General features: G+C 35.5%; 1 protein-coding gene across 1 annotated transcript in view; it reads right to left on the bottom strand.

Annotated features, from left to right (window-relative positions):
• Nucleotides 1-639: 639 nt before the first annotated feature.
• Nucleotides 640-15,721, bottom strand: part of RNF180 (ring finger protein 180) — a 187,226-nt gene continuing 172,144 nt past the window's right edge. Inside the window, exon 7 of the mRNA XM_035014508.1 lies at nucleotides 640-1,648. Coding sequence (XP_034870399.1) covers nucleotides 1,449-1,648 — 200 coding nt within the window. The 3' untranslated portion in view covers nucleotides 640-1,448. The remainder of the gene's footprint in view (nucleotides 1,649-15,721) is intronic.

Below are 15,721 nucleotides of genomic sequence, written 5' to 3'. Positions count from 1 at the left end.
TTTCTGCTTTCTAGACTTGATCGTGTCTAATGTACACTACTGTTTCCTTTCACAGATATAATTTTAAGCACAATAACAGTGTAAGAATAAAAATCTATATTATTCTATCGTATTTCTTAGAACATCACATACCATCAGATAGGTGCTTTTATTCAAAAATACTTACTAGAAATTAGGTCCCAGTTGGACTTTTCCTAGACTGAACTCTTGCGGCCTCATCAGTCACAATTTGTTTGGATGGTGATATTTTTAGTGCCATGACAGTTTCACTTACCTTGTGTAAAAAGACGCTCACTGCATTATCAGATATATGATGACACAGTGTAGGAATGTTGGATTAGTAGTTCATAATCAAAACTTTCCTCATGGGTTACACAAAGACTGCCTTAGGAACTGAGATTTTAGCTTACTTCTTTGTGCTTTCGTTTTCTCAATCCTGAAATTGGGATACTTGTGCTGTTTCCTATTCTGGAATAATTCAGATTTCCTTTTTTTTTAATTAAGGGAAAAACCAATTCCAAGGCTTATAGTACTGTCACAATAAATAAAAAGAAATGCCAGGTTTTCTTTGTTTATATCCATAAGCCTATTTCCAACAATTCCTTATTCCAGATACTAAATTAATAACAAAGAAAAAAATTTAAAAGTCACTCTTTATTGCACATTTACAATATATTTGACAACCTCTGTGTTAAACAAATCACTAAATTGGTTACATTTTGGACATGCATTGCTCTTTTAAACTACCAAAAAATCAGTAAGTATTTTATTTCTTCAGGTGAGTCATCCGGCAATTTGGAAAGTATTTATTAATATATTTCTCTATTGGGGGTCTCAGGCTTTTTGCATTTACTATTCTGTTCTTATAATAATTAAAAAATGTTGCACTAATGCTATTATTAGGTCTGTATAAAGAATAGCCAGCTTTTTTACTAGAACAGGAAATAGGTAGAGATAACTGGAAACCAAAATTGAATATACCCTGTTAGATTAGTTCCCAGAAAATATAATTTATCTCTAATGCACATAATTTGCCTAAGAATAAGTGGTGATTGACTAAATATTTTTTCAGCAAAGATACTACCTACCCAGATTATCATTTCACTTTGTATTTTTACTACTTTTCAGTGGAGGGAAAACCTCTTTACAATTAAGTATAAAAGCAGTATTGTAAAATTAGAGCCCATAAATCCTAAACCAGAAGGAATTATGAAATTATGAAATTAATAGTGCATTGTTGCTAAGTGCTAGACAGACTAGCTCCTGAATAAACTGTAGTTCATTACATGGAAAACATTAATAAATAAGTCCATTATTCTCATACTTTCTATAAACACCAACAATTTATATAATGCAACATTATAAAAACTTCAAAGCACATTTTAAAAAGATTTAATTGCTATCTACATCATTTGTGATTGTTCAACTGTAGTAAGGTATGAAAATTCCTAAAACGGAAAGAAAAAATAGCAAAGAAAGCAGAAAACAATGAATCCAATGACCCAGTTCACTGAATAAATATAGATGATCACCATATCCATGTCAAACCACCATCCACGGCTATCATCCTCAAAGTGCAGATAATCCATCCTATGTGCACCATGTGGGAATTGCCTTCTTGTAACTGGAGTTGCACGTCTGTGGAAACCTACAAGATGCATGAACACATTATTTTAAAGCTCACAGAATTCAGATACGTGCTCAGAGAGGAAGCTGCATTATGAACACTGGTGCCATGAATAAGAGCGTATCTTGATTTCACAGAGTGATATGTTGTATTCCTGACAGTTTTTTTTTTTTCAATGATAACCAACTGTCAGAAGTCTCTCTTAGTTATGGTTTTAAGGGCAGGGTCAGTAAAATTAGCAAAAAGTATGGGGTGTGGAGTCAGGAGACTATCCTTGTTCTGTCACCTTCTTGGGCAAGTTATTTGATCTCTTTGGGTCTCTGATTGCTCATCTGTACCATCTAATAAATTAATCACAATTGATCCTCACAAATTTTTAAATTATTTTCACAGGAGAGCTATTTCTAAATTTGAACTTGATTAAGGTTGTATTGTCACAACTGCTCTTTGTAATCTGTGATCACCAACTTAACCTTGCATCTCATACCTCGAGAATTTCATTGGTATTTGAACAAAATTCTATGAGAAAAATAGCTCTTATTTTAGCACTGAATAAACTGGACAAAATGGTACAAAATTGAAATTTAGCTTTAATTTTTATAAATTTTAAAGCACGGGCTTACTTAAGGAGATTGGTACGTAAAAAGCAAATCTCAAAATCTCCAATCTCAACTGTAGCAACAACCTTGAAGAAAACGCATTGCGTACGTGAATGTGGAATGTTAGGGGTAAGTTGAGATGCTACCAGGTACTTCTGCAATGGACATAATTCTATTCCCAGTCTGATAATGATTCAGGCCTCCCTAGTTTTCACATACAGAAATAGTTTGTTCTCTGTTATATTCCATCACATTGTGTTTGAATTGGCTCTAGCTGGTTTTTCATGCTCTTGACTGCTCTTTGCTGGGGATGTCAAGAGAGACATGAGCTCTAAAACGAAAGCACTGCTTAAGAACATAGGAGAAGGAGAAGACCATTCCAAGAACATGGGAATACATAAATAAAATAGAACCTGGAAGTGCCAATTTATATTTCACTACAAGGTGTTTCTTTGTAATAACCCTTCTTCATATGGTCAAAGTCACATCAGTGGTTGAAAGGAAATGAGAAATGCAACCAGTCAGTCATTTTACTGGACTCCAAGTGCCAGAAAATTATAAAACCAACCAACCAACCAACCAGCCATCAAACAAACAAAAATACAAACAGACCAAAAATCCCCTACTGTATCCTTTTGCCACTCAGGGCTCTGAAACTCAACTAGTGTACTACAGAAGACAACTGGACCCGATCAGAAGTGTTTGGTAAAGGGACTAATTATACCTGGCATTAATGCAGTCAATTAGTATTTAATAATGGTAGGTGTGAGTTTGTTGATGTGTGAGAGTGTGTACTCGTCAGTGCTTACATTGTGGTACCAGAAAAACCACTGGCCTCCGCTAAAGGAAACATCATCTGTATGGATAAAGGGACCATCTAGTGGAAACACCACCATAGGATCCTCCCCAGGCAGTTGGTGGCTCTTTGATCTCAGTTTTTAGCTGAGGTTGTTTGAGAGCCGCTTTACAGCACAAGGAAACACATGTGCAGGGGGGACTCTACAAAGGGTGCAACAGACCTTTCCTGGGGTGGAGTCCTAAATGCAGAGCATTTCAGGAAACCATAAAACCGCCAAGACAGTCCAAGGGCTGAGTCCTGATTTTAGCTGATCAGGCCAAATGGCCGTTTGCATTGCTCTGTATTTATTTTGTGGATTTTTTGGGCCCTATAGTGAAGGTAGTCACCAGTCGGTGCCTGAGGGTGAAGATCACCAAGACCGGAAGCAGCCTACAGGTCCCAAGCGGATATCTTGTAGACATTAGGATCCTGGTTCCCAATTCTCAGGCCAGGGTGATCAGAGGGTGATAGGATCATTTTGTGGGACCCCAGTGGTTGTACAGTTGGTGAGGATATCCTTGCAGATCAAAGCCCCTGGCGCCTCACCCTCAAATGCTACTACCAGCAACCCGCTAGCCACAGTTGCACCTGCTTCCACGTGGACACCTTCTCTGACAGGTTATTTTCCAGAGTGGTGGCTACTGTTTGTACAGGCCACCCACTGACGGGACAGACTCCTCTGGGGTGGCTGGTGTTGGACTCCAATGTGGCTGCAGCCCCCCTCTTAGCTCTATGTGACATGTGCACAAGTGTCACCCCCAGGCGTACAAAGGCCTTCCAAACACTCTGACACAGGCTTCCTCCCGTCTTATTAAGGGAGCCATTCTTCCATATGGCTTCCCTAGACAAAGCTAACGTCCCATCTGTCCTGAGACCGAGCTGGCTAGTCATGTTCCAGACATTATAACCCTCTATTTTCAGGCAGTGAAGGAGACCCTTCCGCTCTGTCTACAGAAGTTATTGGTAGATCTACATATAAAGCAATCTAGAAGGAGGAGGAGTACGGCAGGAGAGATGTGGAGGGAATTTAGGAATAGATTTATGTATCTACAGAGAGATATACATGATAGAACCTAGGGAGGCAAATGCAGATAGAGATGGAGATACAGATGTATTTGTGTATATACATCTAACTGCAAATATGAGAATTCTTTTCTTATTTGCAAACTCTGAACACGTATGTGTTGGAAAAATGGGCCTTAAATGAGGAAATCCAAACTCTCTCATCTCCCAGGGTATAATGTTAATATTTTGAGGCAGAATAAAAAAACAAGGAAATAAACTGCTGGCGCCCAGCTTAAAAAAAAGTGATAGTTCTTATATGACTAAATGAATATATTTCTGAGAAATATTACATCTCCTTGTGAAATACTGTCCTTTTTCTTTGTACTATGTGCATGCTAACTATTTAGAGCTTGAGTATAAGCTTGCCCAATGGCAACCTCTTTTTGTTGGCTGACCAATATGTAGTTGCAAAGTCTTCTTAAAAAAATCCAATTTTCAAAGGACCGATAATCTGATCGTAATCTTTGGTTTTTACTTACTAATGCCTACTTTAAGTATTTCTGTGCTTATTAGTGTTAGGGAGTGGGGACAATAAATAAACTATGGAAAAGCTATAATTTTGGTAGCTGCTAGTAACTCTGGTGGTAAAGGTTCTGTGAGGCTCAAGCTTGAACCAGATTCTGGCTCATCTGTTTTAACAATGGAAGAACATTAATACTGTGCTCTAGATCTGGCTGCTTATTTTGATGGCAAGGTTACACTCACTTGGGTAGTATCATTATTTAAAGTCAAACTTCTTTGATCAAGGACAATTCTAGATTACTGTTTATATGTTTAATATTTTAAAATAAAAATTGTACACATTTAAGTTGCATGAACATCTTAATTTTTGTAATCAATGAACATGCAATAGCTTTCCATTTAGTTGTGCCTTCTCCAATTACTTTCATCAATATTTTATAATTTTCAGTAAATTATACTTACTTGTATTATGTAGATTTAAAACATGAAATTAAAAAGGATGAGATAACAGGGAAATGTTGTTTTAGAATAAATTAGAGGGCCATCTTTCAAATAGGTTTTTAATAATTCATAATTTTTTGGCTAACTTCCTATCACATTTTATTTTTTAATTATTAATTTTTATAGCTTATAAAACATTTACAATAGGATGACGTTTCTTCCCCTCTACTTTTGTTTGCTTTACTATTATCTCTAATGTGATTCCTTTATAGAATTATTAAGTCTCTTGTGTACTTTGCCCTGGTATTTATCTAAAACTAGATAATATAATGTAAAATCCATTTAACTGCGCATATGCAAACTTCAACATATTGTAACACACAGAAAACACACTAATCAAGTCAGCCCTTCTGTGTTATTAGACTTCCAGTTTTCTTTAGCCAACATTACATACCATCATAACATGTAAGGATGCTACTGTTAGTCTTCACTCAATATTTTTAAGCTTAACTTTTCTTCTGTTTAGATAAATAGAATATATATTTTTATGTTCTCTTCCCACATTCCAGTGGATTGCTTTGTACCCAACTTGGGGGGTATTCTTTTTTGGAGAGCATATTAAGGAGATTTCAATCCCAACAGTTTTTAAGACTATCTAACCACCATTCTCTAAACTATAGTCATTATCTTAAGAGAAAAAGGGGTCTTTCTGTTGGTGTAGAAGAGAGGAGAAGTGGGAAGAGTTTTTCTCACATTCAGAAATTAACCTAACACATAAACACAAATATTCCCAAAGTAGTTGATATTCCTTTTCAAAATCTTCACAAATAGAGGATGGAGAACAGGTAGCACTGTTATTGGAAATTATTATTATATACTAAAGTGATTTTTCTGACCTAAAGGATTATTTATAAACCTTAGATGTTTCAGATTCAAGTTTCAGTTGCTTGGGTCAAAGGAATGATGGTATTAACGGAATAGCCCTAGAAAAAAGTAGGGCTAAGAGAAGACATGGCACAAAAGATGAAGCATTATGAGTAGGGAGATCTTATGTGGTTTCCCCAGGACAGTCTGAATTTGCCTTTGTTGTCCTGGTATAACCACTAATAGAGCCCCTTTCATTCTAAAAGTGTTCTCATTAATGCTAATTTTCAGCTTTGAACACCAGAAAGTGATGTGACCCAGGATGGTTCAGGCAATAAGTTTTTATAGGTAAGATGCATAAGGATCATTGCTTAATATTTTTTTCTTTTTTGAAAAAGAGAAAGGGAGAGAGGGAGGTGGAAGGGAGGGTCAGAGAAAGAGAATCTTAAGCAGGATCCATGCCCAGAGGGGAGCCTGGTGAGGGGCTCCATCTCATGACCCTGTGATCATGACCTGAGCTGAAATCAAGACTGAGCTGCTTAACCCACTGAGCCACCCCGGCACCCCTTAAATTTTTTTTAAGTGGGGAGTTGGTGAGTGGGTTTCTGTAACAATTTTGGGATTTCCAAAGCTATAAATTGGATGGGATGATTGCAATTTCTCAACCCAAAATCTGATGAAAGGAAAATCACCTCATAGATGTTGTTACTTGGTAAGTATTAGATTATGACATAAGAAAAATTGCCAGAATACTAACTAGTGATTAATTCCAGTAATCAGTAACTGAGTCTACTGTAAAATGATCAAAATAAAAGGACCTAATTCATTGGGCTATCATGAGGATTAGATGAGTTAACACATATAAAGCTCACACCTGGCCCATTATAAGGGTTCAATGAATGTTAGATTTTTCTTATTACATTATTATTGTTATTATTATTATGAGGAGGAGGTTACCTTTTCTTGCCAGAGCCTGTCCTTCATATTATGTCTATATTAATGGTTTCTAATTGTTTCAAGTATGAGTTGATTTCTTCAAGGCAGTGGCTAACTTTAAGTAGACTGTCAGGGTATGAGACACTGAGACTATGAGATCTATTCAACAGTATAAAGAGTATATTTACTATCTGTTAGTGGCTGAGGATTCAAAGATATTTTTTTAATATTTATTTATTTATTTACTTATTTCTGTTATGTTAGTCACCATACATTACATCATTAGTTTTTGACGTAGTGTTCCATGATTCATTGTTTGCGTATAACACCCAGTGCTCCATGCAGTACGTGCCCTCTTTGGATTCAAAGATATTTTAAGACATAGTTCCTGTTTTAAGAAACTATGAGTCTGGAACAGTGTTTCTCAATCTTTTTTAAAAAAGCACCCCCATAAGGGGGCAAATAAATTTAAGTTTATGTATTCTAATCAATAAATTAACTTAAACCTATTTTCTTCCTAATGAGAGAAAATAAATAGGAAAGAGTAAGATTTTGTCAGGTACAGTTTAAGCTTTTGAGGGACATAAACCAATGTATTGTCTAGGATTTTTTGGTGGGCCCCCCCCCCAACCAATCTTTGCCCCCATTAAAATACATGGCCTAGGAGACAGTATGTCTAAAACCATCATAATAGTGAATGTATATATTGTAATATAGGCAACTACTTTATTCCAAGAGAATTTGGATTGGAATTAATGGAGTGAAAGCTTCTCACCAGGAATTCACTTTTACATGGACTTAACCACAACCTATTACTGGTGATAAACTAATAATAATTAGTCTGGTATTCAGACATGCTTTAAAGAGTATCTAATAATATTAAGTACCTTCAAACTATACTATTTTAAAGTAAAGAACATAGTAAAGACATAAACTTCATACTTCCCCCCCCCCAATATATTATAGTAGGGGGAAAAAAAAGCACAGTGCAGGGAAAATCATTCTCATCAAGAGATCAGAAAATTTGGATTCTTGTGCCAATATTAAACATAACCATTTGGTCAAGTCAAAATAGTTTCTTTGTATCTTGCAAGATGTTCATATGGTTTTCTTCTTTAATCTGTTAATGTGATGAATTCACACAGATTTTTTAAAATGTTGAATAATTAAAATCTATTAAAGTGATGAATTAAAGTGATAGATTTTCCAATGTTTTATCCTTCCTTCATACTTAGGATAAATTCTATGTGTTTATGATACTCATTTTCATACATTGATAATTCAGCTTTATATATTTTATATGGAATTTTTATTCCTATGTTTGTAAGGAAGGTTGGTGTATACTTTTCTGTTTTTGGTTTATCATGATTTTATTGGCTTTATAAAGTACTTTGGCAAATAGGTGGCAATTCTGCATGGGTATCTGTATGTCTGCATATTTTGCACACAGAAGTAATGACTGCTTCTATTCTGTACTATTTTTTTTAAAAGATTTTATTTATTTATTTGACAGACAGGGACAAAGCAAGAGAGGGAACACAAGCAGGGGGAGTGGGAGAGGGAGAAGCAGACTCATCGCTGAGCAGGGAGCCCGATGCAGGGCTTGGTCCCAGGACCCTGGGATCATGACCTGAGCTGAAGGCAGACGCTTAATGATTGAGCCACCCAGGCACCCCTCTGTACTATTTTTTGAAAGCTTTTCCTATAGCATACAGTCTTGGCAGGCAGGTTCCCTCTCTGGAAAGGTTTGACTGTAACCTTAGAACATAGTATATTTAATGGTGTTATAAAAGAATTGAATTTGGGGGCACCTGGGTGGCTCAGATGGTTAAGTATCCGACTCTTGATTTAGGCTCCGGTTGTGATCTCAGTGTCGTGAGACTGGCTTAAGATTTTCTCTCTCCCTCTGCCCCTCACCCCCCACTTGTGCTCTCTCTCTAAAAAATAATAAAATAAAATAAAAGAACTGAATTGAATTTTATAGGCTCAGAGCTCTCCAAGTAACACATCCCAGTGTGTGTGTAGGTATCACCTGGCCCTATCTGTAATGTCCTATGAGAAAGAGGGCTCAGGTATCCATCACCAATTCTGCTGTTTCGGCTATTGCTCTGAGTAATAGGCCATCCTTTGTTTCTGACCCAGGAATCTTACACTTTTTGCAAACATCCATGAAAGTGGAAGACTAATTTGTTAGCTTGCAAATAGGGTAAATCTCAGACCCGTAAGAGTTCTCAACCTTGACACTCTTGTGTCCTTTTTACTCTCTGAAACAATGTGCATGAAATTAAAATCCTTGATGGTTTGGTAAAGCTAGCCTGTAAAACCATTTGGGCCTGTTGTCTTTTCAGGTTTGGGGGTAAATTTTTAAATACCAATTCTTTACAAGTTGCATCAGTTTCTTTATTAATTGCTGGTCTATTAATGTTTTCTAGGTTTTTCTTAAGTTGGTTTTGGAATTTTTATATATTATCCATTCTATCCAAGTTTTCAAACATAGTGGACTAAAATTTGCATAATCGTGATACATTTAGGGCTCTGCACAAATAATCTGGTCTCCTTCTGAGTACATGGTTTATTTTGCACTTCCCTGCCCCTGAGAAAGTTAGACATGGCCGTGAGACTTGACCAATGAAAATGATTGTTCAAACAAAATACTGTGCATTGCTTCTGGGTATAGCATTTATCAGTTTGAGAGGCTGCAGCAGTCTTTTTACCTCCGCCCCAGCAACTACCAATATACCAGACAGAGACTGCTCAGTCAGCTTTGGTCAGAAAACTTAAGATGATGTGGAGCAGAGGACTCAGGAGGTAAGGGAAAATTATTTCAACATCACTATGAATTCTGATTGAGAATCACAAGATAACCTACAAAGCTATTCAAGAAAAGGATGATAATCCCCAAAGTTGAATCTTTTTTTTTTTTTCTGTTTTTTTTTCCTTCACGTGGGAAAGTGCTCTTGGAGAAATTTCATTGTGTGAAATTGAAGAGAAAGGACTATGAAAGAAATCTCCAAGTCAGTTAGTTTGAGAAAAAATGTAAAGAAGAACCAGCATTCTAGAATCTCAAACAGGTACTTCTGCCATTTTATAAATTCTGTTTTATAAAAACAATTTTACCTCTGAAGGATTTTTCTCATATCCTCGAAGATAAAGGCCATCACTCCCTGCCCCCCCCATATGGTTCAAATTTATATTCACCATCAAAGACCATAAAGTAGGTTCCATTATTTTGAAGAAAAGATTGTGAACAATTATCTCATATATTTTTTTCAATTTTAGCAACTTTCACAGTGCTTATACTGGGTACTAAATGTATTTGTTTAATGGATGGATGAGTGAGTATCTGTATATAAGGAAAAACATCAGAAAATAGAATGAATTAGCCTATTTTTTCAGAATGTCTCAAATCAGGCCTCTCAAATATATTTTTAGGAGGGATGGAATATTATTCTGAATGTATTTGAGATGCATTTTGTAGTTCTTAAGAAAAAATATTCTTTAGAGGTTAGTTCAGAGAGCTTTGAAATTACTATTAAAAGGGAAAGAATCATTTGTCATATGCCAAGCATTGGGTAAACCCTCAGATATATCACTGAGCAAGACGGACACACTGCACGCTCAGAGCTTAAAATCTAGTGGAATGAAAAATGATGACAGAATACTATTGATTGATTCTTATTTTACAGTCATTGCAATAAGCATCAAATTCGTCAATACTTTATAAATAAGGGAATTAATTAAGGCTTATGGAGGTAAAGTAACTTGTATTAAGATTTGAACCTAGTTCTTTTTCTCTCATCTGGGGACTATTTGATTCCCAATTCTGCTAGTTAACAACTATGTGATCCTGAGCAAGTTACTACACCTTTCTTACTGAGTTTCTGGAGATAATAAATGAGGACAGTAAGATATTTTCCAGCCTTACCCATCCTACATCTTACATGTAGTTAGATGCTTTAAAAAAAAAAAAAAGGATGTATGTGATATCCTTCATGTGTGATGGGACAGACAAAAGGCTGAAGCACCGTATTTTAATGCTGTCTTTTTCATATTACATAAGACTTTTATAGTGCCAAGTTGATTGATCTAAGTAGGCCTTAGCAGAGGTGGAGTGATATTTTTATAGTCAAAAGTAGGTATAGAGTTACTCTGTTAATATACTTGAAAAGCTAATACAAAATGGATTTTAAATGTCATCTTTATCTCCTGTATTTTTAGGATACCAGAGTCAAATGTATAAATCCTGCAAAATTAATTTTTTCTAATGAATATGTTAAAGTATGTGTGGATTACTTATAATTCTGTAACACCTGTTTAATTTTCAATATACAGTGGACCCATGAACAACATGGATTTGAGCTGTGCGGGGTCACTTACAGGTGGATTTTTTTTTTTTTAAGATTTATTTACTTTAGAGAGAGAAAGAGTGAGAGCAGGGGGAAGGGCAGAGGGAGGGAAAGAATCTCAAGCAGACTCCCCACTGAGCACAGAGCCCCACGCAGGGGATCGATCTCACGACCCTGAGATCATGACCTGAGCTGAAATCAAAAGTTGGGTGCTTAAACAACTGAGCCACCCCGGTGCCCCACAACTGGATTTTTTTCAAAAAAAATATATACAGTAATGTAAATATATTTTCTTTTCCTTATGATTTTCTTAACATTTTCTCTTGCTTACTTTATAGTAAGAATACAGTATATAATACATATACAAATAGACTATATCTTATCAGCAAGGCTTCTGGTCAACAGTTGATTAGTAGTTGTCATGGAGGAGTCAAAATTTAAGTGCAGATTTTCAACTATGGGGTGTGTTGGCAACCTTAACATCTGTGTTGTTCAAGGGTCAACTGCAGTTTATAAAGTTATCAGGAAAAATCATAAAAACTTCTAATGTTTTGTTTCTGTTAACCAGGTACAAAAATGAATACCATGGTTTCTTTTTTTAAAAAAATATATTTTTAAAGATTTTATTTATTTGACAGAGAGAGGCACAGCGAGAGAGGGAACACAAGCAGGGGGAGTGGGAGAGGGAGAAGCGGGCCCCCTGCCGAGCAGGGAGCCTGATGCAGGGCTAGATCCCAGGATGCTGGGATCATAACCTGAGCTGAAGGCAGACGCTTAACGACTGAGCCACCCAGGTGCCCCTAAAAATATTTTTTTATTGTGGCAAAAAATATATAACATAAAATCTGCCATTTAACCATTTTTTAGTATACAACTCAATAGCATTAATTACATTTACAAAGTTGTGCAACCATTATCACAAAGACAAACTTTGTAGCCATTAAGGAATAATTTCCCAATTCCCCATTCTCCTCAGTCTCTGGTAACCTCTCATCTACTTTCTGTCTCAATGAATTTGTCTATTCTAGGTATGTCAATGAGTCAGATCATAAAATATTCATCCTTTGGGGTCTGGTTATTTCACTCAGTGTAATGTTTTCAAGGTTCACTGATACTGTAAGCAGGTATCATAAATTCATTTCTTTTCATGGCTAAATAATATTCCATTGTATGTATATACCACATTTTGTTTATTCATTAATTTGTTTATGGCTACTTGGATTGCTTCCATTTTTGGCTATGATGAATAATGCTGCAGTAAACATTGGGATACAAGTATCTCTTCAAGTCCCTATTTTCAGTTCTTGTAGGTATCTATCCAGGAGTAGATCTGTTAAATCATGGTAATTCTATATTTAGCTTTTTGAGGAAACTCCAAAGTATTTTTGCAGTGGGATGCATCATTTTACATTGCTACCAGCAATCTTTGAGGATTCCTATTTCTCCACAATCTTGTAAACACTTGTTTTCTATTAATTTTTCATTAGAGCTGGTCTAGTAGGTGTGATCTCGTTGTGGTTTTCATTTGCATTCATTCCCTTAATGACTAATGATGTTGAGCTTCTTTTAATATACTTATCGGTTGTTTGTGTATCTTTGGAGAAATGTCTATTGAAGTCTGCTGCCCATTTTTTTAATTGGGTTGTTGTCTTGAGTTCTTTATATATTCTGGGTATTAAGCCCTTATGAAGTATGATTTGTAAATATTTTCTATTAAGTAGGCTGCATTTAATGAAGGTTTTTTTTTTTTTTTTTTTAGTAGTCATGCTTTTGGTGTCATGCCTAAGAATCCAGTAGTCACGAAGATTTACCCCTATATTTTCTTTTTAAGAGTTCTATGGTTTTCTGTCAGAATGGCTAAAATGAACAACACAAGAAACAACAGGTGTTGGTGAGAACGCAGAGAAAGGGGAACCCTCTTGCACTGTTGGTGGGAATGCAAACTGGGGCAGCCACTCTGGAGAACAGTATGGAAGTTCCTCAAAAAGTTAAAAGTAGAACTACCCTGTGATCCAGCAATTGCACTACTAGGTATTTACCCAAAGGATACAAAAATACTGATTTGAAGGAGCACATGCAACCCATTGTTTATAGGAGCAACGTCCACAATAGCCAAACTATAGAAGATGAATGGATAAAGAAGATGTGGTGTATATATACAATGGAATTTTACTCAGCCATCAAAAAGAATGAAATCTTGCCATTTGCAATGATGTGGATGGGGCCAGAGTGTATTATGCTAAATGAAATAAGTCAGTCAGAGAAAGACAAATACCATATGATCTCACCCATATATGGAATTTAAGAAACAAAACAGATGAGCATATGGGAAGGGGGAAAACAAAGGAGAGAGGGAAACCATAAGAGACTCTTAAAGATAAAGAACAAACTGAGGATTGATGGAGGGAGATGGGTGATAGGTATTAAAGAGGGCACTTGTGATGAGCACTGGATGTTGTACGTTAAGTAAGGAATCACTGAATTCTATTCCTGAAACCAACATTGCACTCTATGTTAAGTAGAGTGATTTAAAGTCAGTACAATTTAAATTAAGAACAATGAACTAGTAACCTTATTATTTTTGTTCTGTGTGAACTCTTAGGATATACCACATAAGCAATGTAGAATAAAATGACTTAGAAGCATAATACATGTTTCTAGAATCTCAAAGTTTCTAGTCGTTTAATCAGTCTCTTTAAATTCTGTTTGCTATACTTTGAAAAATTATCCTTATAGTCTTTCATTTTCCCGGATCAGAAAAAGTAACAAAAGAAAAAGCAGTCTCTGTGTCATATATTACTGTATTCTCTCTTTAAGAAAAAGGAAATTTAAATGTAATAATGAAAAAAAAAATAGTGGGATAGAAATTAAATGTTTTTAGATTATATTACCAGATTCTACTATAAAACCTATATATATAACCTTGCATTATACCTAGTGTAGCTATAAAATATTTCAGCTATTTCACTACCAGTGCAGTTGTGAAGTTTTTTCTGTTTTAAGTACCTCAAGCTTCTTTGGTTAATTGTAACACAAGCCTAATACTGGTAAGGTAAAAATTTAAAGTTTTAATCTGTTCGGGCATTTGAAAGTTTTCAATGGTAAATTATAAATCTGGAAACATGAAAATGTTTTCATATTATCCTATCAATTTTAATGAGCTAATACTCTAATAGCTGTTAAAATTTGTAGGTATACATCTCATTTGATATTCATCTATTTTAAGCCATAAAAAGCAAGTCCTTCTACTTCATGTGCACTGCAAAAATTAAAGACGCAGCTACAGCTATGGTATAGTAAATCATAGCAGTCTTTCTGCCAGTTGGCAAGAAGGATCTGGAACTTCTAAGAATATCTTCAGATTATTAGCATACTCTTCATGTCCCCAAAGGAAATTGTTATTTTTTTTTTCTTTTTGGAATTTGTTTTATCTTTTGAGATTACCTTGATAGCCAATTCAATCCAGTTAATATATTTACAGATGAAGACACAAATACTTAGTGCCTTGGATACAATACCACTTTATGGTCTCTCCAAATGTCCTGGCATTTTCCTCAGAGAAGTGTTCTTAACATATTGGCTAAACTCTAGTTTGTGCAATTACTCGCAGATTTCTTAAATTTGCACTGTAGTCTCAGTTAAGTTTGTATTTGCTATCCAAAACAAATGGACAACTGCCATGCACTATTAAACTATCACTACACTATGCCAGAGTTAATTTCATTTCAGTGTAAAACAAACACCATCTCCTTTATTTATAGCATTGCATTCCATCTAATTAATCTACTCTTCATAATATTATGAATATGTTACTGCCTGGAAGTCAGAGAATTAAACAAAAGGATCTTTTCAGGTATCTTTCCATTCTGAGTCCACAATTCTGTACTGCTGGAGAGCCACAAGTCCTCGCAGCTTCGAGAGCAATGTACCTCACCTTTGGTACTTCGGCTGCACGTTGGAATCTCTGGAGGAACTTTAAATACTGATTTTTGGCATCCATCTCCAGAGATTCTGATTTAATTGGTCTGGGATATGGCTAGGGCACCAGGATTCATTCAAGGTCACAGTGTGAAATAACAGAAATTAATGCCCAGAAACTGTTTTGCTTCAAAGAAACCAAAACCTTAGCTCTTCTCTTCCTTCATACAAAAAAAAAAAAAATTATTTTTCATCTGTTAAAGTCAGTTGAGGACCTGGAAATTTTCCGAGATGAGAAGTTCTGTTTCATAATAATGGTCTTATTTTGTATTTGCTCTATTTTAGGAAGCCTAATTCCTGAAATTCTGGATTAAGATTATGAATGCTGATGACTATCTCTCCTGGAAGTTCTTTATCTTTTTATTAGTGTGATCAAGCTAACTGCTCACCTGACTGGACTGAAATGCGTATGAGTAGTTTACATTTTACCTGCTCTAAGGGACGTGGGATGCAAACCAAATTCCCTAGAAGCTGGTTATGTCATTTTGAAAAAGACATTTTTTACTATGCAAATTTAATAATACTCTGCAAAAAGAAAAAACAAAAATTCCTTCCATAACTTCAG

Source organism: Mirounga leonina, unplaced genomic scaffold (assembly GCF_011800145.1).
Source record: "Mirounga leonina isolate KUSES-001 unplaced genomic scaffold, KU_Mleo_1.0 Mir_168, whole genome shotgun sequence".
In the NCBI taxonomy this organism is placed as follows: domain Eukaryota; kingdom Metazoa; phylum Chordata; class Mammalia; order Carnivora; family Phocidae; genus Mirounga; species Mirounga leonina.
The sequence above is the reverse complement of the archived record's forward strand: the minus strand, read 5'-3'. Positions and strand labels throughout refer to the sequence as shown.